At 45.9% G+C, this 24,760-nt stretch overlaps 1 protein-coding gene across 2 annotated transcripts in view; it reads left to right on the top strand.

Moving 5' to 3' along the window:
* The window catches only part of GRAP2 (GRB2 related adaptor protein 2), a 412,159-nt gene that overhangs the window by 198,701 nt on the left and 188,698 nt on the right, over positions 1 to 24,760 (top strand). For both annotated transcript variants that reach the window (XM_063940721.1, XM_063940722.1), the window contains exon 2: positions 7,606 to 7,691. In XM_063940721.1, the coding sequence (XP_063796791.1) occupies positions 7,614 to 7,691 (78 nt within the window). In that variant the 5' untranslated portion in view covers positions 7,606 to 7,613. The remainder of the gene's footprint in view (positions 1 to 7,605; positions 7,692 to 24,760) is intronic.

Genomic DNA, 24,760 nt, shown 5'->3' on the forward strand with positions numbered 1-24,760 from the left:
TAAACTAGTCTAAAATGCACCACAGGTATAGAATGTAGATGGATAGTATACTTAATGGATGACGAGTGACGACACAGAGGTAGGTACACAGCAGTGGCCTACCGTACTGCTATATATAGTATACTGGTGGACACTGTCAGCAAACTGCAAAACTGTCTAAAATGCACCACAGGTATAGAATGTAGATGGATAGTATACTTAATGGATGACAAGTGACGACACAGAGGTAGGTACACAGCAGTGGCCTACCGTACTGCTATATATAGTATACTGGTGGACACTGTCAGCAAACTGCAAAACTGTCTAAAATGCACCACAGGTATACAATGCAGATGGATAGTATACTTAATGGATGAAGAGTGACGACACAGAGGTAGGTACACAGCAGTGGCCTACCGTACTGCTATTTATAGTATACTGGTGGACACTGTCAGCAAACTGCTAAACTAGTCTAAAATGCACCACAGGTATAGAATGCAGATGGATAGTATACTTAATGGATGACGAGTGACGACACAGAGGTAGGTACAGCAGTGGCCTACCGTACTGCTATATATAGTATACTGGTGGACACTGTCAGCAAACTGCTAAACTAGTCTAAAATGCACCACAGGTATAGAATGTAGATGGATAGTATACTTAATGGATGACGAGTGACGACACAGAGGTAGGTACACAGCAGTGGCCTACCGTACTGCTATATATAGTATACTGGTGGACAGTGTCAGCAAACTGCAAAACTGTCTAAAATGCACCACAGGTATAGAATGTAGATGGATAGTATACTTAATGGATGATGAGTGACGACACAGAGGTAGGTACACAGCAGTGGCCTACCGTACTGCTATATATAGTATACTGGTGGACACTGTCAGCAAACTGCAAAACTGTCTAAAATGCACCACAGGTATAGAATGTAGATGGATAGTATACTTAATGGATGACGAGTGATGACACAGAGGTAGGTACACAGCAGTGGCCTACCGTACTGCTATATATAGTATACTGGTGGACACTGTCAGCAAACTACTAAACTGTCTAAAATGCACCACAGGTATAGAATGCAGATGGATAGTATACTTAATGGATGACGAGTGACGACACAGAGGTAGGTACAGCAGTGGCCTACCGTACTGCTATATATAGTATACTGGTGGACACTGTCAGCAAACTGCTAAACTAGTCTAAAATGCACCACAGGTATACAATGCAGATGGATAGTATACTTAATGGATGACGAGTGACGACACAGAGGTAGGTACAGCAGTGCACTCTGCACTGTACTACTCCTATATAATATTAATTATACTGGTGGTCCCCAGTCCCCACAATAAAGCAGCACACTGTGAGCACAGATATGGAGTGTTTTTCAGGCAGACAACGTATACTGGTGGTCACTGTCAGCAAAACTCTGCACTGTACTCCTGCTATAGCTGCTCCCCAGTCCCCACAATTAAGCAGTGTGAGCACTCAGCACAGATATATCATGCAGCACACTGAGCACAGATATGGTATGGAGCATTTTTTTCAGGCAGAGAATGGATAAAAACTGGTGGTCACTTATCAGAAAAACTCTGCACTGTACTCCTCCTAACAGCTGCTCCCCAATCCTCCCCACAAATAAGAAATAAAGTAAACCAATCAACTTCTACAATAAACGGAGAGGACGCCAGCCACGTCCTCTCCCTATCATCTCCAATGCACGAGTGAAAATGGCGGCGACGCGCGGCTGCTTATATAGAATCCTTATCTCGCGAGAATCCGACAGCGGGATGATGACGTTCGGGCGCGCTCGGGTTAGCCGAGCAAGGCGGGCAGGTTCTAACCTGCCTCGGACCCATGTGAAAAAGGTGAAGTTCGGGGGGGTTCGGTTTCGGAGAAACCGAACCCGCACATCACTAGAAACAACCCACAGTTACTCTTTCTACAACAGAGGCAGAGTCCATGGCACTCACAGAAACTTCAAATGAAGCGCTTTGGATAAGTGAGACTTTACGCAAATTAGATCTTCCTTACCACAGTGAGATCATCAACATAAAGTGTGATGACAAGGGAGCAATTGATCTCTCTTGCAGAACAAAGCATTATGGATGGTCTAAGCACATTGCTATAAGACATAATTTCATTCGTGAGTTGGTGAAAAACAAGTCCGTCAATGTGGTATATATTGCAAGTGAAGAAATATTGCTGACAAAAGGACTGTCATCACACTTGCTACTTGCATTCCTGATGGAATGTGGACTAGAATATGGTTAATGTTGATTTACAGTATTCTTACTGTTTTTTGTTTCACATTATGTTTTCGGTTACAGGAGTGACTTTATTGATTTGTTTGATAAAAAAATGTCATGTTCTTTAAACTTGTGACCGGAGACAGTCTTGAGCGAGGGGTGTATTAGGATATGGTGCACTCTGTACCTGTCTCCTTCTGTGTATCAGTCTATGGGTGCATCCAGGGCCAGTGCTAGGGTTTTCAGAACCCCCCTGTAAATTATAAATTTGCGCTCTCTCATACTTTACAGAGGGACAGCGCACGTCGAAAAAGGGATGTGGCTTCACAAGGAAGGGGCATGGCTTACACATAACACCGCAGTTGTAGCACAGCTTACACATAACGCCACAATAGTAATGCCGCTTACACATAACAACTCCAGTAGTGGCACAGCTTACACATAACGCCACAGTAGTAGTGCCTCTTACACATAATGACCCCAGTAGTAGTGCCACTTACACATAACGACCCCAATAGTAGCACCGCTTACACATAACGACCCCAGTAGTAGCGCCGCTTACACATAATAAACCCAGTAGTAGCGCAGCTTACACGTAACGCCCCAGTAGTAGCGCAGCTTACACGTAACGCCCCAGTAGTAGTGCAGCTTACATGTAACGCCCCAGTAGTAGCGCAGCAACAACGTAATGCCCCAGCAGTAGCGTAGCTTACACGTAACGCCCCAGTAGTAGCGCAGCTTACACGTAATAAACCAAGTAGTAGCGCAGCTTACACGTAACGCCCCAGTAGTAGCGCAGCTTACACGTAACACCCCAGTAGTAGTGCAGCTTACATGTAACGCCCCAGTAGTAGCGCAGCTTACACGTAATGCCCCAGCAGTAGCGTAGCTTACACGTAACGCCCCAGTAGTAGCGCAGCTTACACGTAATGCCCCAGTAGTAGCGCAGCTTACACGCAATGCCCCAGTAGTAATGCAGCTTACACGTAACACCCCAGGTAGTAACGCCGCTTACATGTAATGCCCCAGTAGTAACGCAGCTTACACGTAATGCCCTAGTAGTAATGCCGCTTACACGTAAAGCCCACAGTATTAGTGCCGATTATACGTAATGACCTCAGTAGTAGCGCCGCTTACACATAATGACCCCAGTAGTAGCACCGCTTACACATAATGCCCCCAGTAGTAGCGTCGCTTACACATAATAATCCCTGTAGTAGCGCAGCTTACACGTAACGCCCCCGTAGTAGCGCAGCTTACACATAACACCTCCGTCGTAGTGCAGCTTACAAGTAACGCCCCAGTAGTAGCGCAGCTTACACGTAATGACCCACTAGTAGCGCAGCTTACATGTAATGCTCCAGTAGTAGCGCAGCTTACACGTAACGCCCCAGTAGTAGCGCAGTTTACATGTAATGCCCCAGTAGTAATGCAGCTTACACGTAACACCCCCAGTACCAGCACAGCTTACACATAACGCCCCAGTAGTAATGCAGCTTACACGTAACACCCCCAGTAGTAACGCCGCTTACACGTAACGCCCCAGTAGTAATGCAGCTTACACGTAATGCCCCAGTAGTAATGCAGCTTACACGTAACACCCACAGTATTAGCGCCGCTTACACGTAACACTCCAGTAGTAGCGCCACTTACACATAACGACTCCAGTAGTAGCGCCGCTTACACATAATAAACCCAGTAGTAGCGCAGCTTACACGTAATGCCCCAGTATTAACGCCGCTTACACGCAATGCCCCAGTAGTAGCACCGCTTACACATAATGACCCTAGTAATAGCGCCGCTTATACATAATAAACCCAGTAGTAGCGCAGCTTACACATAACGTCCCAGTAGTAGCGCAGCTTACACGTAATGCGCCAGTAGTAACGCTCTAGTAGTAGCGCAGCTTACATGTAATGCCCACAGAAGTGCAGTTTATTCACATCCCCCCTTCCACGCACACATACACATACATAAATACACATACATACATACATACACACACACACACACACACACACACACACACACACATACACACACACAGAGACTTTCTCACTTACTCTCCCTGGCTGGCAGGATCTGGAGCAGGTCTTCCTCTGTGGCACTGCAGTCTGATGGCCCCATGTAGCCCTGCCCCCTCTGCCTGTTTAGCTCCATCCCCTCCGTTCAGTAGCCCTGCCCCCTCCATCTGATCAGTCACTGTCCCAGGAGCGGAGGGGGAGAGGAGGCTTTCGGCTGCCGGCACCGCTGCCTGTCATTCAGTGACAGGCACAGCGGCCGGCAGCAGCAGGTGGCCCAGGCGCAGCAGCTCAGCACAGGGATGCTGACCAGGCAGAGCACCTCTCCTGCCTGGTGCCTACCTGCACTGCATTCCTTTGCTGAGCGGGTAGCGCCAGACCTGGGTGCATCCCTTAGTGTTAGACCTCTAGTGCCAGGAGTCACTTGGAGGCGGAGTTATATGATGAAGTTCCTGTTCCTCCATCTCAGGGAGAGAGTGAGGAGAATGTGACACACACAGAGACTGAGAGTCAGAGTCCTGGTGTATAAGTGTGCTGAGCTGAGACTAGGAACAGATCTCAGCTAGAGAGACTCACAGTGTTCCAGTGCATGCATCATCTTCTCTACAGCAGTAGTCAGACTGCACAGCTGTGCAGTCCTCCATGCTTTACCACCACAGACATCTCCTGATAAGTACCACTATCTAATGCTGTTACCTTGTGTGATATATGGGCTCCTGATTACCGATATCAGTGTTACATCGGAGTCACCTGTGTTCACTAAATAAACCTGCTTTACTGTTTAAGTCATCTAGTGTGTGGACTGACGTCACTGCACCAGATAGCCCAGTACACTCTGCCAACATTGTCCACTCTTTTCACTGCTTAATACATCACCCCTTATATGTGTTATTTCCAGGTTAGGGAGTATGGTATAGGATAGCCTAGCATTTCAGAAGTGATGCAGTCATGCCCCCTTTATGGCACAGTCACGCCACATTCATAAGCACGCCAATATGAAGTGGCGGTACTCACACTACAGCCCAACTGAGGATGTAGATACAGCTGGGGATACTGTATGCGTGCTCAAGTGACAGTATGGAGATTGAGCGCTTTCCTCCATTGCCTATTGTCTGATTTACCTCATTGTCACTGTAGCCAAATTAAAGTAATCACCAATCATTTTCCTGCTTCTTGGCTTACAGATTAAGCTTTTTATATCGCAGAGACAGCTGCTTCAATTGATTTGACTTGTATTAATATTCAGGCTCCTTCAATTGAATGAGACAGAAGATTCACCTCTTTATACACCTCAAGCCTCATTATGCAACATTGTGCACATATCAAAAAGAAATCTATGCAGCATAATTAGGAATGGCATCTTCGCGGTACACAAATTGCTATAAACTCTTCGCTGTTGAAATAATAATGGCCTGTAATTAATAAAATAAAGCTTGATTGTAAACTAAGTTGGGTGTTTATATATAGTACATTGCAACAGACACAAACAGTACATTGATTTGATTAGCTAACTAAATGCAAGGATATCTCCTTAGGCTTTGTGCACACAGGAGTTCAAAAGTAACGCTTGTTAAAAGTGTGCACAAAACCTTGAAGTTTGTCTTTGCTTTTGACAGCAGACAATATCACATAAAAGAAAAGCTTAATGACCGCTCCCATAGAACTATAAACCAAAGGATGTATACCAGCACTGGCTGAATGAATTTAAAAAATGAAACTGTTTTTTGTATTGAGTGTTATGAATGTTGCAGGAACTGCTGATAATTAAAAAACTGTCAAGAATCAAATCAAAGCGAATGCTTGTAAGAAAGTATGTGTGTATGGGTTTGTTCTGTTATTATTTATTTTTTGGAGCCCTGTCTTGGTAACATATGCTACTGTAAGCAGGGCAGGATTATAGGAGGGGGCAGCGGTGCAGGTATGCGGGTACGCTCGGGTACGGAGTACCCTTAAGAATTTGGCAGCGGGTACTCAGTACCACCTGCCACACCCTTTGCCATTACCACAATTATAATGTGCCACAAAGCAACAAGATCATGGTGCTTGGCAGCATGACAGCTCCTCCCACTTTGTCAGGGTTACTGGGAGTGCGAAAGTGGATGTATTTTCCTGTTATAATGGAGGCATTACTATATATTGTTATTAAATTGGGGGCATTAGTATATATTTCTGTTATACTGGAGGAGTGGAGGCATCACTATATATTCTATTATACTGGAGGCATTACTATAGATTTTTAGCCTTGCCTCCAGATTCCCCCCCAAAAAGGGGCTGTCGTGTGGCCACGCAGCTAGTGTCATGTAGCCACTCCCACTAGCAGCATGTGGCAACGCCCCCTCACAACACATGACCACGCCCATTTTTCGGCACTCGGTACCACTAAGAAAATATTTCTACTTACACCACTGGGGGGGGGGGGGGGCAACAGGGCTGGTCTTCCACCACAGGTTAGGGGCACCCACACACTGTCCCCCGAATCAGCCATCAGAACTGCTAATAAAATCGGAGCACGGCATTTAGCTGTGTCTTCGTCCGCCGAGGAGCTCCTCACACTACCCAGGTCAGTCTCACGGGAAGTCAAATGCTGCGAGACACTGTCCCAGAGCCGACCACTGTGAATATGAAGCATGAGGGGGATCAGCGCGCTCACCTGGCAGATCTCTGCTCTGTCTCTGGCTGAAGGTGTGCGCTGTGTGGTGTGCGGGGTGTACGGGTCCGTGTCACCTACTGCCCCAATGTAGCTCTAACTATTATGCACGGAGGAGGGTTCACATCACTGTTATTAGTGGGAGCCCCCACAGCTTGGTTGCCCTGGTCCCCTACAAGCCTTATTCCGGCACTGACTGTAAGTCAGAGGAGCCCACCAGCCTACAACTACTCCTGACTGCTGTCACACCTCCCGCCGCTGCTGGAGACCTGTCTGAGCAGCCAGCCCACCAGCCCGGCTTCTTGTGTACCTGCATTTTTTTTTCTGATCACACTGGGTGCAATATTGGCTAGAAACAGTCCTGATGTGAGTGCACATTGAGCACTTTATTTTAATGCAAGCAAGCATGAAGCTTTTAAGAAGTACTTTCAACAAAGAGCCAGTACATTTTTCAAATCTCTTCTGTCCAAATGGGCGTGGCTTCACCAGAAATGGGTGTGGTTTGGTTGCATCTGGGAGTAGTTTGTGCTGGGTGGGGGCATGTCCCATTTTTTTGCAAATTTCCAATCAGAATTGAGACATGAATAATATGAAATCAGATTCATGTGAGCCAAAGTAAAGCATTATAATTACATTTCTTATTGCAAGACAGAATCTGTTAATAGTGCACATCATACTGACTTTATTCTTATTTGTGTCTTTGTAGCAAAGAGGATGGAGGCTCTCGCACTGTATGAGTTCATTGCTTCTGGTGAGGATGAACTGAGTTTCAAAAAAGGGGATATATTGAAGGTATGTGAACTGATATGAGAATTGTATATTATGCTGGATTGATCAGCAAACCAAGCTTGAGAGTAAATCCAATATACAGTAAATATATTTATCTGCAACCGTTTCAGCAGACACTGTTATTGATTTAACATCCTTAAGGGGACAATATATTGAAATATCACTTATTTTGCAGAGTGTCCTTCTTTATATGGTTAGTATGTCCCAAGAATGCTTTAAAATGTTTCTTTTTTAATATTTTTGGCACTGGTGGCAAGGTTATGAATTGTATATAAATATTTATATATACTATTATATAACTAATTATATCATTATCTTTTATTTGATTAATCAACATGGCTTTACTAATAAATAACAATATGTGCAGTCATATAATTATCTATGTAGAATTCCGGGTACATTGTACATCTAGATATGCTTCAATTTCGCCATGAATGATTAAATGGAGAAGAAAAATTGTACAGGTTTTATTCTGTGAATTAAGCGCTTAACAGAATACACATTGGTGCAAATAAGTGGGAACAGAAAGGAGATGAGTTGCTATACGAAATTGATGATAGGACTGGAACCAAACTTACTGTATGTGGAAGCCAATACTTACTGTATGTGCTCACTTAGTAACTGCAAACATTGCATTCATGAAGTGGGTTTAATGTGCAATACACATATGAGGTCAGGTGCAATAAGTTTCTGAATGCACAAAAAGTATTATATTTACAAACACATTAAAAATTTTTAAAGTGTTCACCAGAGAAGTTGCACACACTCAAACCACTTGGTGAAGCAGCTGGACCAGTCTGAAGCAGGTATGTCTTCTACAGGCTGGATGAAGGTCTCCACTGCAGCTTCTTGTGTGACATAATGAATCCCATGTATCTTGTGCTTGATTTGTGAGAAGTTGCAGGGGGCCAGGCCAGGACTGTATGGCAGGTGACCAAGCTCCTGGATGCGTTCGTGGACCAGAAAAACCACCACTTTCCTGAACTTGTGGCAGGTGCATTGTCTTGATGGAGAAGGGCGAGTTCTTGGACAGTACCTGGAAATGGCTTCCAGCACTTGTGGCAGGCATTGGTTGGTGTACCAGTCCCCAGTGATGGTGCGCTGCTGCACTAGTGGGACATTAGGTACATGACCAGTCCTGGCCACAAAAAGAGCCACCATCTGCTTGGCCACACAGCGCTTACGTCGGAACTTCTGTGGTGGCACACCACCAACTAGGGCTACCTGGGCCGACTGTTGTTTGGTCTTGGAGTCAAAACTGTAGATCCAGAATTCATCACCATAGATGATTTTCCAGAAAGAGTTTGAGTGACTCCATCAAATGCGGGGGCACCCACGGTGCCGAAACCTTGCTCAGGCCAAGCTTTTTGTAGAGTATCAAACAGATGGATCCTGATGAAATGCCTACTGTATCTCTATCTCTAACTGGGGCATGGTTACCCTAGAATCCACCTCAGCTATGGTTTGCATGGCAAGAAAGTTTTCCTCAGTGATGGTGGACACAAGTCGTCCGCAGTGCTCTTTGTTTTCCAAGGACCATCTCCCATGCCGAAATTCTGCAAACCACTCGAACACAGTGGTTCGGAACAGTGCTTCCTCACCAAAAGCAGCTCACAGTTGCAAACCACTCTTGCAGTTATAAAAAATCATGGCTCTCCAGTGGCCCCTGTTAAGCTCCATAACAAGTTTGTGAAGGAAGTGAACCATGCTGACTTCTTCGGTGTGCAGTGATGCTTATATACGGCTTTGTGCCTTGACATTTCACAAGAACTTTAGTCAGAGATTACCGTTCACAACCAGTCAGATTGTGTCTACTCCACCTATGCACTGCACATCCGGAAACTTATTGTATAACTTTTGTACTGGATTTGGCAATTTTTGATAATCATTGTGTACACTAAATACTTTTTAAGGATATTGGATATAAATGGACATGTGTGGTGGGATGTAGAAAAAAGTAACTTCAAAGTCCTGCTATTCCAAGGGTATTTGTGCACGTATATGTGCTTCTTTCCACATCAAATGGCCATGGATGGTGCTTAAGTTGTCTTGTTGAAAGTAAAAGAAGTTTTATGATCACTTGCACCTCTTGAGCAAAAAAAAAAAAAAAGTCCCCATTGGCGCAAACTTGTAAATGCTGCCCTTGAATCTCAATTAAATATTTAATCCCACAAAATTAAGTCTTGCTTTAGCCTTACTGGGCATAGCAGTTGATTAAGTGCACCTATAGTCCTATGTCATATTTAGCCCCAATCCGCCTATCTCCTCCCATCAATTTATGCAACCCTCTGTACTCCTCGCAGGCACTGCTGACTTGCCCAATATATTACATGTATTATATATAATATATACACCCTTCATTGCAGAACCATGAGAGCAGGGCTGTGCTTACCACATAGGAAAATTACATACACATCTACAGCAGTGTTATTAAGGTGACCAAATTGCAGTGGCTTTTCAGTATATCATAGTTATTTTATTTTTGCCTTTTAATATTCATTTTCATTTGTATTTGGACTTTACGAACCACCATCTGATATCTGCGGCAGTCTTACTATTTTTCCATAAACAGTTTGCTTATCTTTTTTATGGGAAACACCAATTTATCAGCCTTACAGCTTATCTTTTTGAAACACCATATTTACCTGGATTAGCCACTGTAGTGGGATGCGGTTAATTTACCGGCAGTCAGGGTCCCAACTGTCAGAATACCAATGCCGGTATCCCGACACTGGTGATAATGCCGGCGCCGGAATTCGAATTGGTCAAGAGACCGACATTGGAATTCCGACAGTCGGAATCCTGACCTAAGTAGTATAGCGCCGCGGTTAGGTTTAGGAGCGGAGGGTTAGTTTAGTTGTTCCCTGGGGAGGATAGGTTTAGGCTGTGGGTGGCGGGGAGGTTAGGCTACAGGGAAGATGATTAGGCACCCACCTGGAGGGTTAGGGTTAGGCCGTGGGGGAAAGATGGAGTAGGTTTAGGTTGCGGTGAGGGGGCGTTAGGTTTAGGCACTCCCGCAGGGAAGTTAGGGTTAGGCACTATAGGGGGAGGTTAAGGTTAGGCTGCGGGAAGGGTGGGTTAGGGGGTAGAGGACAGGGGAGAACAGCCTCAACTCACCCCCGTCGGCATATACAACATCGGGATCCTGGCGTCTGCCTTCTGACTGCTGGGATCCCAGCTGCCAACATTTCATACTGAATCCACTGTAGTTTAGAGGCTACATTTCAGCAAATATATTACAATTGGGGATAATAGGATAGCCCCCAGCGATACATTGACCGCTGGTAATTGGATACCTCCATTAGTGTTTTTGTTTTATTTTGAGTGTTATTTTGAGTGTTTGCTATGAGTACATTAAAATGTAAACACCAATTTATTTTCCTTTATTTTGTTAATCCTTTGGCCTTGCCCTTATGCTGATACAATTTACAAATTGCCATCCTCCCAACATTTTATGTATAATTAATAGTAAGAAGAAACCTCAGAGTTTTTATACAAAATAATTGTAAATAATTCTTCCCTCTATAATATAATTATTATTGTTGAAAAGTATCAATTCATTACGGCAATTTTACATAATTGGATAGAAGTCCTGAGGCAGTCACTGTAACATAATATGTTACCTAAGAAGCTGAGGACAGAGGCGTTTGTGTCTGAGCGGTGTATACATTGCAGGGTCAACCATGAAACCAGCAGAGTTTGCGCCTGGGGAGGTTGTGGTTTGTAGACAAGAGTATGGCATCCGTTTGGTCTGTGAGTAATACAGCAGCTGTACGATGACTAAGCCTAGGAACTTCATGACAGAGGCACCTGCATAACTTGCAGGATGTTTTAGACGTATTACTTTGTAACCACTGCAGATGTACAGACGTTATCTGTATATTATTCAGATGTGCACACTTGTTTTACCTTGTTCACGCAACCTCCCTTATTATCACATACTGCACTGTAGGTTTTTGTGTGCTTTATGTGCACGTATGACAGCCCATTGTGTTCTACATTCATGTCATTTTAGTTTATTGCAATGAATAATGTTACTGACTCAGTTATAAAGAGCATTCTGTGGATTATACAGGAATTACTGTTGGCCCCAGGAGCGTAGCCAGAACTTTGTGGGCCCCATAGCAACATTTTGAAGGGACCCTTGTCTCTATGATTTAAGAGAGACTGCAGGAGTTGTTAATGTAAAGCCCCATAATAGTGCCCTAGTTTATTTTATGAACCATAGTAGTGTCATAGTTCACATTCTGTCACATTATGGGGCTACCAGTATACATTATGTTACACAGTATCCCCAATTCACGCTATGACATACAGTGTCCGCAGTTAATATTATACTACATTATAATGGCCCCAGTCCATTTTATATCACATTACAATGAGCAGATCCAGGGGCATAACTAGATACATCGGGGGTTATTCCGAGTTGATCGTAGCTGTGCTAAATTCAGCACGGCTACGATCATGAACTCACATGTGGGGGGGGGGGCGCATGTCAGTGACACCTCTCCCCCCCCCCCCCTCCTGCAGAAGTGCCTTTGCACTTCAAGAGTAGCTCCCGGCCAGCATAGCTTTAGCGTGCTGGCCGGGAGCTAGTCATCGCTCCCCGGCCCGCAACGGCTGCGTGTGATGTCACGCAGCTGCTGCAGGCCATTCCCGCACGGACTGGCCATGCCTGCGTTTGCCGGACCGCGCCCACGAAACGGCGGCCAAACGCCGCCGTTTCACCCCTCTCCTCAATCAGGCAGAGGCGATCGTAGTGCAACGACAGGCGGCCATGCGTGGTTCTGACTAGAGATGAGCGCCGGAAATTTTTCGGGTTTTGTGTTTTGGTTTTGGGTTCGGTTCCGCGGCCGTGTTTTGGGTTCGAACGCGTTTTGGCAAAACCTCACCGAATTTTTTTTGTCGGATTCGGGTGTGTTTTGGATTCGGGTGTTTTTTTCAAAAAACCCTAAAAAACAGCTTAAATCATAGAATTTGGGGGTCATTTTGATCCCAAAGTATTATTAACCTCAAAAACCATAATTTACACTCATTTTCAGTCTATTCTGAATACCTCACACCTCACAATATTATTTTTAGTCCTAAAATTTGCACCGAGGTCGCTGTGTGAGTAAGATAAGCGACCCTAGTGGCCGACACAAACACCGGGCCCATCTAGGAGTGGCACTGCAGTGTCACGCAGGATGTCCCTTCCAAAAAACCCTCCCCAAACAGCACATGACGCAAAGAAAAAAAGAGGCGCAATGAGGTAGCTGACTGTGTGAGTAAGATAAGCGACCCTAGTGGCCGACACAAACACCGGGCCCATCTAGGAGTGGCACTGCAGTGTCACGCAGGATGTCCCTTCCAAAAAACCCTCCCCAAACAGCACATGACGCAAAGAAAAAAAGAGGCGCAATGAGGTAGCTGACTGTGTGAGTAAGATAAGCGACCCTAGTGGCCGACACAAACACCGGGCCCATCTAGGAGTGGCACTGCAGTGTCACGCAGGATGGCCCTTCCAAAAAACCCTCCCCAAACAGCACATGACGCAAAGAAAAAAAGAGGCGCAATGAGGTAGCTGACTGTGTGAGTAAGATAAGCGACCCTAGTGGCCGACACAAACACTGGGCCCATCTAGGAGTGGCACTGCAGTGTCACGCAGGATGGCCCTTCCAAAAAACCCTCCCCAAACAGCACATGACGCAAAGAAAAAAAGAGGTGCAATGAGGTAGCTGACTGTGTGAGTAAGATAAGCGACCCTAGTGGCCGACACAAACACCGGGCCCATCTAGGAGTGGCACTGCAGTGTCACGCAGGATGGCCCTTCCAAAAAACCCTCCCCAAACAGCACATGACGCAAAGAAAAATAAAAGAAAAAAGAGGTGCAAGATGGAATTGTCCTTGGGCCCTCCCACCCACCCTTATGTTGTATAAACAGGACATGCACACTTTAACCAACCCATCATTTCAGTGACAGGGTCTGCCACACGACTGTGACTGATATGACGGGTTGGTTTGGACCCCCCCCAAAAAAGAAGCAATTAATCTCTCCTTGCACAAACTGGCTCTACAGAGGCAAGATGTCCACCTCATCATCATCCTCCGATATATCACCGTGTACATCCCCCTCCTCACAGATTATCAATTCGTCCCCACTGGAATCCACCATCTCAGCTCCCTGTGTACTTTGTGGAGGCAATTGCTGCTGGTCAATGTCTCCGCGGAGGAATTGATTATAATTCATTTTAATGAACATCATCTTCTCCACATTTTCTGGATGTAACCTCGTACGCCGATTGCTGAAAAGGTGAGCGGCGGCACTAAACACTCTTTCGGAGTACACACTTGTGGGAGGGCAACTTAGGTAGAATAAAGCCAGTTTGTGCAAGGGCCTCCAAATTGCCTCTTTTTCCTGCCAGTATAAGTACGGACTGTGTGACGTGCCTACTTGGATGCGGTCACTCATATAATCCTCCACCATTCTTTCAATGTTGAGAGAATCATATGCAGTGACAGCAGACGACATGTCCGTAATCGTTGTCAGGTCCTTCAGTACGGACCAGATGTCAGCATCAGCAGTCGCTCCAGACTGCCCTGCATCACCGCCAGCGGGTGGGCTCGGAATTCTGAGCCTTTTCCTCGCACCCCCAGTTGCGGGAGAATGTGAAGGAGGAGATGTTGACAGGTCGCGTTCCGCTTGACTTGACAATTTTCTCACCAGCAGGTCTTTCAACCCCAGCAGACTTGTGTCTGCCGGAAAGAGAGATCCAAGGTAGGTTTTAAATCTAGGATCGAGCACGGTGGCCAAAATGTAGTGCTCTGATTTCAACAGATTGACCACCCGTGAATCCTTGTTAAGCGAATTAAGGGCTCCATCCACAAGTCCCACATGCCTAGCGGAATCGCTCCGTGTTAGCTCCTCCTTCAATGTCTCCAGCTTCTTCTGCAAAAGCCTGATGAGGGGAATGACCTGACTCAGGCTGGCAGTGTCTGAACTGACTTCACGTGTGGCAAGTTCAAAGGGCATCAGAACCTTGCACAACGTTGAAATCATTCTCCACTGCACTTGAGACAGGTGCATTCCACCTCCTATATCGTGCTCAATTGTATAGGCTTGAATGGCCTTTTGCTGCTCCTCCAACCTCTGAAGCATATAGAGGGTTGAATTCCACCTCGTTACCACTTCTTGCTTCAGATGATGGCAGGGCAGGTTCAGTAGTTTTTGGTGGTGCTCCAGTCTTCTGTACGTGGTGCCTGTACGCCGAAAGTGTCCCGCAATTCTTCTGGCCACCGACAGCATCTCTTGCACGCCCCTGTCGTTTTTTAAAAAATTCTGCACCACCAAATTCAAGGTATGTGCAAAACATGGGACGTGCTGGAATTTGCCCATATTTAATGCACACACAATATTGCTGGCGTTGTCCGATGCCACAAATCCACAGGAGAGTCCAATTGGGGTAAGCCATTCTGCGATGATCTTCCTCAGTTGCCGTAAGAGGTTTTTAGCTGTGTGCGTATTCTGGAAAGCGGTGATACAAAGCGTAGCCTGCCTAGGAAAGAGTTGGTGTTTGCGAGATGCTGCTACTGGTGCCGCCGCTGCTGTTCTTGCGGCGGGAGTCCATACATCTACCCAGTGGGCTGTCACAGTCATATAGTCCTGACCCTGCCCTGCTCCACTTGTCCACATGTCCGTGGTTAAGTGGACATTGGGTACAACTGCATTTTTTAGGACACTGGTGAGTCTTTTTCTGACGTCCGTGTACATTCTCGGTATCGCCTGCCTACAGAAGTGGAACCTAGATGGTATTTGGTAACGTGGGCACACTGCCTCAATAAATTGTCTAGTTCCCTGTGAACTAACGGCGGATACCGGACGCACGTCTAACACCAACATGTTGTCAAGGCCTCAGTTATCCGCTTTGCAGCAGGATGACTGCTGTGATATTTCATCTTCCTCGCAAAGGACTGTTGGACAGTCAATTGCTTACTGGAAGTAGTACAAGTGGGCTTACGACTTCCCCTCTGGGATGACCATCGACTCCCAGCAGCAACAACAGCAGCGCCAGCAGCAGTAGGCGTTACACGCAAGGATGCATCGGAGGAATCCCAGGCAGGAGAGGACTCGTCAGAATTGCCAGTGACATTGCCTGCAGGACTATTGGCATTCCTGGGGAAGGAGGAAATTGACACTGAGGGAGTTGGTGGGGTGGTTTGCGTGAGCTTGGTTACAAGAGGAAGGGATTTACTGGTCAGTGGACTGCTTCCGCTGTCGCCCAAAGTTTTTGAACTTGTCACTGACTTATTATGAATGCGCTGCAGGTGACGTATAAGGGAGGATGTTCCGAGGTGGTTAACGTCCTTACCCCTACTTATTACTAGTGATGAGCGGATTCGGTTTTACTCGGTTTTACTCGGTTCTCAAAACGGCATCTTATTGGCTCACGGATGTCACGTGTTTTGGATAGCCAATAAGATGCCGTTTTGAGAACCGAGTAAAACCGAGTAAAACCGAGTAAACCCGAACCTCGCTCATCACTACTTATTACAGCTTGACAAAGGGAACACACGGCTTGACAAATGTTGTCCGCATTTCTGGTGAAATACTTCCACACCGAAGAGCTGATTTTTTTGGTATTTTCACCAGGCATGTCAACGGCCATATTCCTCCCACGGACAACAGGTGTCTCCCCGGGTGCCTGACTTAAACAAACCACCTCACCATCAGAATCCTCCTGGTCAATTTCCTCCCCAGCGCCAGCAACACCCATATCCTCCTCATCCTGGTGTACTTCAACACTGACATCTTCAATCTGACTATCAGGAACTGGACTGCGGGTGCTCCTTCCAGCACTTGCAGGGGGCGTGCAAATGGTGGAAGGCGCATGCTCTTCACGTCCAGTGTTGGGAAGGTCAGGCATCGCAACCGACACAATTGGACTCTCCTTGTGGATTTGGGATTTCGAAGAACGCACAGTTCTTTGCGGTGCTTTTGCCAGCTTGAGTCTTTTCAGTTTTCTAGCGAGAGGCTGAGTGCTTCCATCCTCATGTGAAGCTGAACCACTAGCCATGAACATAGGCCAGGGCCTCAGCTGTTCCTTGCCACTCCGTGTGGTAAATGGCATATTGGCAAGTTTACGCTTCTCCTCCGACAATTTTATTTTAGGTTTTGGAGTCCTTTTTTTACTGATATTTGGTGTTTTGGATTTGACATGCTCTGTACTATGACATTGGGCATCGGCCTTGGCAGACGACGTTGCTGACATTTCATCGTCTCGGCCATGACTAGTGGCAGCAGCTTCAGCACGAGGTGGAAGTGGATCTTGATCTTTCCCTAATTTTGGAACCTCAACATTTTTGTTCTCCATATTTTAATAGGCACAACTAAAAGGCACCTCAGGTAAACAATGGAGATGGATGGATACTAGTATACAATTATGGATGGACTGCCGAGTGCCGACACAGAGGTAGCTACAGCCGTGGACTATTGTACTGTACTGTGTCTGCTGCTAATATAGACTGGATGATAATGAGATGTAGTATGTATGTATAAAGAAGAAAGAAAAAAAAACCACGGGTAGGTGGTATACAATTATGGATGGACTGCCGAGTGCCGACACAGAGGTAGCTACAGCCGTGGACTACCGTACTGTGTCTGCTGCTAATATAGACTGGTTGATAATGAGATGTAGTATGTATAAAGAAGAAAGAAAAAAAAACCACGGGTAGGTGGTATACAATTATGGACGGACTGCCGAGTGCCGACACAGAGGTAGCTACAGCCGTGGACTACCGTACTGTGTCTGCTGCTAATATAGACTGGTTGATAATGAGATGTAGTATGTATAAAGAAGAAAGAAAAAAAAAACCACGGGTAGGTGGTATACAATTATGGACGGACTGCCGAGTGCCGACACAGAGGTAGCTACAGCCGTGGACTACCGTACTGTACTGTGTCTGCTGCTAATATAGACTGGATGATAATGAGATGTAGTATGTATAAAGAAGAAAGAAAAAAAAACCACGGGTAGGTGGTATACAATTATGGACGGACTGCCGAGTGCCGACACAGAGGTAGCTACAGCCGTGGACTACCGTACTGTACTGTGTCTGCTGCTAATATAGACTGGTTGATAAAGAGATGTAGTATGTATGTATAAAGAAGAAAGAAAAAAAACCACGGGTAGGTGGTATACAATTATGGATGGACTGTCGAGTGCCGACACAGAGGTAGCTACAGCCGTGGACTACTGTACTGTGTCTGCTGCTAATATAGACTGGTTGATAAAGAGATGTAGTATGTATGTATAAAGAAGAAAGAAAAAAAAACCACGGGTAGGTGGTATACAATTATGGACGGACTGCCGAGTGCCGACACAGAGGTAGCTACAGCCGTGGACTACCGTACTGTACTGTGTCTGCTGCTAATATAGACTGGTTGATAAAGAGATGTAGTATGTATGTATAAAGAAGAAAGAAAAAAAAACCACGGGTAGGTGGTATACAATTATGGATGGACTGCCGAGTGCCGACACAGAGGTAGCTACAGCCGTGGACTACTGTACTGTGTCTGCTGCTAATATAGACTGGTTGATAAAGAGATGTAGTATGTATGTATAAAGAAGAAAGAAAAAAAAAACACGGGTAGGTGGTATACAATTATGGATGGACTGCCGAGTGCCGACACAGAGGTAGCTACAGCCGTGGACTACTGTACTGTGTCTGCTGCTAATATAGACTGGTTGATAAAGAGATGTAGTATGTATGTATAAAGAAGAAAGAAAAAAAAACCACTGGTAGGTGGTATACAATTATGGATGGACTGCCGAGTGCCGACACAGAGGTAGCTACAGCCGTGAACTACCGTACTGTGTCTGCTGCGACTGGATGATAAATAATGATATAAAAAATATATATATATCACTACTGCAGCCGGACAGGTATATATTATATAATGACGGACCTGCTGGACACTGTCTGTCAGCAGAATGAGTTTTTTATAGAATAAAAAAAAAAACACCACACAAGTCACACGACGAGTGTTTAACTTTTTCAGGCAATCACAATATAGTATACTACTAACTATACTGGTGGTCAGTGTGGTCAGGTCACTGGTCAGTCACACTGGCAGTGGCACTCCTGCAGCAAAAGTGTGCACTGTTTAATTTTAATAATATGTACTCCTGGCTCCTGCTATAACCTATAACTGGCACTGCTCCCCAGTCTCCCCCACAATTATAAGCTGTGTGAGCACAGTCAGATATATACATAGATGATGCAGCACACTGGGCTGAGCAGTGCACACAGATATGGTATGTGACTGAGTCACTGTGTATCGTTTTTTTCAGGCAGAGAACGGATTATATTAAATAAAACTGCACTGTCTGGTGGTCACTGTGGTCAGTCACTACTAAACTCTGCACTCTCTACAGTACTCCTAAGCTCCAGTAAATCAAGTGTCTCTGTCTCAAATCAATCTCACTCTCTCTCTTCTAATCTAAATGGAGAGGACGCCAGCCACGTCCTCTCCCTATCAATCTCAATGCACGTGTGAAAATGGCGGCGACGCGCGGCTCCTTATATAGAATCCGAGTCTCGCGAGAATCCGACAGCGTCATGATGACGTTCGGGCGCGCTCGGGTTAACCGAGCAAGGCGGGAAGATCCGAGTCGCTCGGACCCGTGAAAAAAAACATGAAGTTCGGGCGGGTTCGGATTCCGAGGAACCGAACCCGCTCATCTCTAGTTCTGACCCGATGCTACGCTGCGAAAAACTGCAGCATGCGATTGGGTCAGAATGACCCCCATTGTAAGCCCAGAGGAAAAAATTTGTAAGGGGCCCCATGTACCACACAATGGTGAAAAATGTATATAACATATGTAACAGTGACAGGGAAGGTGGCCCCTCTCAGCTCTGAGCCCCATAGCAGCTGCACTCGATGCACCTATGGTAGCTATGTCCTTGGTTGGCACAGTTACACCAAGGCAGAGATAAAAGAGACATTAATAATAGGGGAATTTAATAAAATGCACAAAATTGTTTGTTTTTTATAATGTACATTTTTTTTTAGCAAGTAGTGCTTACATATCTTACTAATAGGTTATTTAAATAAAATATTTTTGCAGACAAAGACCAGTAAATCTTAACAAAAACAATGTTGCAATAAAAATACCTCTAAACCATTGGTGAATCTATAATGGGTGCAGTGTGTGGAGTACACATAGGGGGTAATTCTGAGTTGATCGCAGCAGGAATTTTGTTAGCAGTTGGGCAAAACCATGGCCCTCATTCCGAGTTGTTCGCTCGCAAGTGAATTTTAGCAGCTTTGCACATGCTAAGCCGCCGCCTACTGGGAGTGAATCTTAGCATCTTAAAATTGCGAACGATGTATTCGCAATATTGCGATTACACACCTCGTAGCAGTTTCTGTCAGCTTCAGACTTACTCGGCATCTGCGATCAGTTCAGTGCTTGTCGTTCCTGGTTTGACGTCACAAACACACCCAGCGTTCGCCCAGACACTCCTCCGTTTCTCCGGCCACTCCTGCGTTTTTTACGGAAACGGTAGCGTTTTTTCCCACACGCCCATAAAACGGGCTGTTTCCGCCCAGTAACACCCATTTCCTGTCAATCACATTACGATCGCCAGAACGATGAAAAAGCCGTGAGTAAAATTCCTAACTGCATAGCAAATTTACTTGGCGCAGTCGCAGTGCGAACATTGCGCATGCGCATTAAGCGGAAAATCGCTGCGATGCGAAGATTTTTACCGAGCGAACAACTCGGAATGACCCCCCATGTGCACTGCAGGGGAGGCAGATATAACATGTGCAGAGAGAGTTAGATTTGGGTGGGTTATTTTGTTTCTGTGCAGGGTAAATACTGGCTGCTTTATTTTTACACTGCAATTTAGATTGCAGATTGAACACACCCCACCCAAATCTAACTCTCTCTGCACATGTTACACCTGCCCCCCCTGCAGTGCACATGGGGGGTAATTCCAAGTTGATCTCAGCAGGAAATTTTTTAGCAGTTGGGCAAAACCATGTGCACTGCAGGGGAGGCAGATATGACATGTGCAGAGAGAGTTAGATTTGGGTGGGTTATTTTGTTTCTGTGCAGGGTAAATACTGGCTGCTTTATTTTTACACTGCAATTTAGATTGCAGATTGAACACACCACACCCAAATCTAACTCTCTCTGCACATGTTATATCTGCCTCCCCTGCAGTGCACATGGTTTTGCCCAACTGCTAACAAAATTCCTGCTGCGATCAAGTCAGAATTACCCCCATAGATCCACCCTGCACACCCTGCATCCATGTTACCTCTCCGAATCCCTGCATCAGTGCTGCAGCTGAAGCAGAAATCACCTGAAAAATGTCAGGGTAACCATTTTTCCAGTGATTTGCGCATGTGTAGTAAAGATTAATCAAAGTGACATGGCAGGCTCCATGTTTCCAGAGACCAGGACATGCGCTGTAGTCAATGTCACTGTCTCCTGCACTGCAGAGAGGAGAGGGCATGCATGGAGTCTGCACTTCTTCTGTTAAATCGCCCCTGCTCTAGACCCCTTTTAATAATTGAGCTGTGCTTCAGTTGATTCTTCAGTGAGAAGCACTTTTGGGGTAACACTATTCTGGGATTACTATCCTGGCTGTCAAAACACTGATGCTGGGATTCTGACACAGTTAAGAACGCCAGCGCTGGAATCCCGAATGGGATCAGAATCCTGGTGTTCGAATACCAACACCCAGAATCCCAATAGTTCAACTCCCAGCACGCAGGTAGGGTAAGCCTTGGGTGGGGGTGGGGGGTGGAGGTTAGGTTTAAGCTCTGTGTGTGTGTGGGGGGGGGGGGGGCGTTAGGCACCCCCGGGGAGTGTCCTGCTGATCTCACCCATTACAAAATGTACACAGGTGCAATAAATAGAAAATAGCAGTTACCAAAAATAGAAATTAAACATTCTGGGCCAAATGTAATAGAGTGAGAGTTTCAGAAAGTGAGAGATTTGGTAAGGTTTTGCAGTTTTTTTTAAAGTGGCAATTACACAGCAAGATCAACCTGGTTTGCAGTGTAAATGATTGCCACTTACAAAAACCTTACCAAATCTCTCACTTTCTGAAACTCTCAGTCTATTACATTTGGCCCTCTGTCTGGCATACAGTATGTTAGTATCTCATCACATACTCACACTATATCACACAGCATGCAGATCCCCATCGCTCCATATCACACTGTCACCATCCCTCCTCCATATAACACCACACGCAGGTCCCTGTCCCCATCCCTCCTCCATATCACACTGTACGCAGGACCCTGTCACCATCCCTCCTCCATGTAACACTGCACGCAGTTCCCTGTCTCCATCCCTCCTCCATATAACACTGCACGCAGGTCACTGTCCCCGTCCCTCCATATAACACCAAATGCAGGTCCCTGTCACCATCCCTCCTCCATATCACACCGCACGCAGTTCCCTGTCCACATCCCTCCTCCATATAACACCGCACGCAGGTCCCTGTCCCTCCATATAACACCACATGCATGTCCCTGTCCCCGTCCCCATCCCTCCTCCATATCACACTGTACACAGGTCCCTGTCACCATCCCTCCTCCATGTAACACCGCACACAGTTCCCTGTCTCCATCCCTCCTCCATATAACACCGCACGCAGGTCCCTGTCCCCGCCCCTCCATATAGCACCACACGCAGGTCCCTGTCCACATCCCTCCTCCATATAACACTGCACGCAGGTCCCTGTCCCCATCCCTCCTCCATATAGCACCACACGCAGGTCCCTGTCCACATCCCTCCTCCATATAACACTGCACGCATGTCCCTGTCCCCATCCCTCCTCCATATAACACCGCACGCAGGTCCCTGTCCCCATCCCTCCTCCATATAACACTGTACGCAGATCCCTGTCACCATCCCTCCTCCATGTAACACCGCACGCAGTTCCCTGTCTCCATCCCACCTCCATATAACACCGCACGCAGGTCCCTGTCCCCATCCCTCCTCCACATCACACTGTACGCAGATCCCTGTCACCATCCCTCCTCCATGTAACACCGCACGCAGTTCCCTGTCTCCATCCCACCTCCATATAACACCGCACGCAGGTCCCTGTCCCCATCCCTCCTCCACATCACACTGTACGCAGATCCCTGTCACCATCCCTCCTCCATGTAACACCGCACGCAGTTCCCTGTCTCCATCCCACCTCCATATAACACCGTACGCAGGTCCCTGTCCCCATCCCTCCTCCATATAACACCACATGCAGGTCCCTGTCCCCATTCCTCCTCCATATCACACTGTACGCAGGTCCCTGTCAGCATCCCTCCTCCATGTAACACCGCACGCATTTCCCTGTCCCCATCCCTCCTCCATATAACCCCGCACATGGGTGCCCGTCCCTCCTTATCACACCACATGCAGGCCCCTGTCCCCATCCCTCCTCCATATAACACCGCATGAGGGTCTCTGTCCCTCCATATAACACCACACGCAGGTCCCTGTCCACATCCCTCCTCCATATAACATCGCACGCATGTCCCTGTCCCCATCCCTCCTCCATATAACACCACATGCAGGTCCCTGTCCCCATCCCTCCTCCATATAACACCACACGCAGGTCCCCGTCCCCATCCCTCCTCCATATAACACCGCATGCTCTTTGAAGACTCACCTTTCTCTTTATTCTAATTTCTTTAGTCTTCCTTTTTTCCTCTATCATAACTAATGTTTTCCTTTCTTTTTTCTATCATAACATACTGTCACTGTCTTTTCTAATCTCTCATATAGACCTTATTACTTGCTTTCTCTCTGTCTCAATCACCTACTTGTCTTTGATGTCTCAGGTGCCATACCTTTTCTTTCACTCCACTCTCATTCTTCTCCTACATTCACCCACATTCCTCTCTTTACTCTCCCTCATCCTTTTTCTTTTTCTCTCTTACTGTGTACCTCTCTCTTGCTGCCTCTGTGTAGCCTATCAGTCACATCATGTCCAGATTCCCTCTCTCAGAGTGGTAGGACCTAATGCCCCTACCACAAACATAGGCATATGCACAGTGCTTACAGTCAGTAAATCACAATGTCTAATAACAAGCCTTCTGCCTGTTTCCCCAGGTATTGAGACCCTGACTAAAGCTCTGACACACCTTATATCAGCTTCTTACAGTTACTAATTAGTTACCTCTCAGGCTGAAAACCAGAAATGTGCCTAATGAATGGAGCCTGTCCTCTCTCTCTCCATCCGTACTCCATTAAACCCTTTACCGGCTTTTTCCTGTGGTTTTAAATCATATAGGTCAGAAACCTGGGACAAACATATCTCCCAGTTATAACTTTCCCAGTGCTTTTATAACAATGCCCATGAGGATAAACAGTATGTCATTCTATCAGTCTCTGCACCATTTACCTGCAATTATATATATATTTTTTTTATGCAAGTTAATTTTTTAGAAAATGTAGTATATCTGGACAAAAGAGAACAACTGTACACCATTGTAATCCAATAGAGTCATAATTAATTACACACTAATACAAATGTATGCTGTAATAACGCACAAGTGGGTCATGACCAGGAATTGAACTCAGGCTAACCAACATTTCACCACAGGGAATACACAGCGGTCCAATGTATTGTCTTAAACCATTATTTAATTAATGTTAATGTATATGTGTGTGTGTGTGTGTGTATGTATATATACATATATATATATATATTATATATATATATATATATATATATATATATATAAAAACACTCCTTTAAATCCAGCTGCAAAGTTGCCAAATTGGAACCTATTGCATTTGATCCTCTATCTTTCTGTTTTGCACTATACTCCATGTAAAAATCTCCTGCCCTGGGTATCCAGTATAATACCTATTTTCCACCTGAATCCAAACCGGGTCAGACCTGGGATTAGTCCTCTGACCTGGATTATTCCTGGTTGACCCATTTACACTGCCCCTTAATCCGGGTCCTTCCCGGGACCAACCCCGCAAGTTAGCCGGGTTGGCTTCCCAGGTCACTGGACCCGGATTAACCCTTTTCCACTGAGCCGTGACCCAGATAAT

The sequence above is a fragment of the Pseudophryne corroboree genome, chromosome 9, assembly GCF_028390025.1.
Source record: "Pseudophryne corroboree isolate aPseCor3 chromosome 9, aPseCor3.hap2, whole genome shotgun sequence".
Lineage (NCBI taxonomy): Eukaryota > Metazoa > Chordata > Amphibia > Anura > Myobatrachidae > Pseudophryne > Pseudophryne corroboree.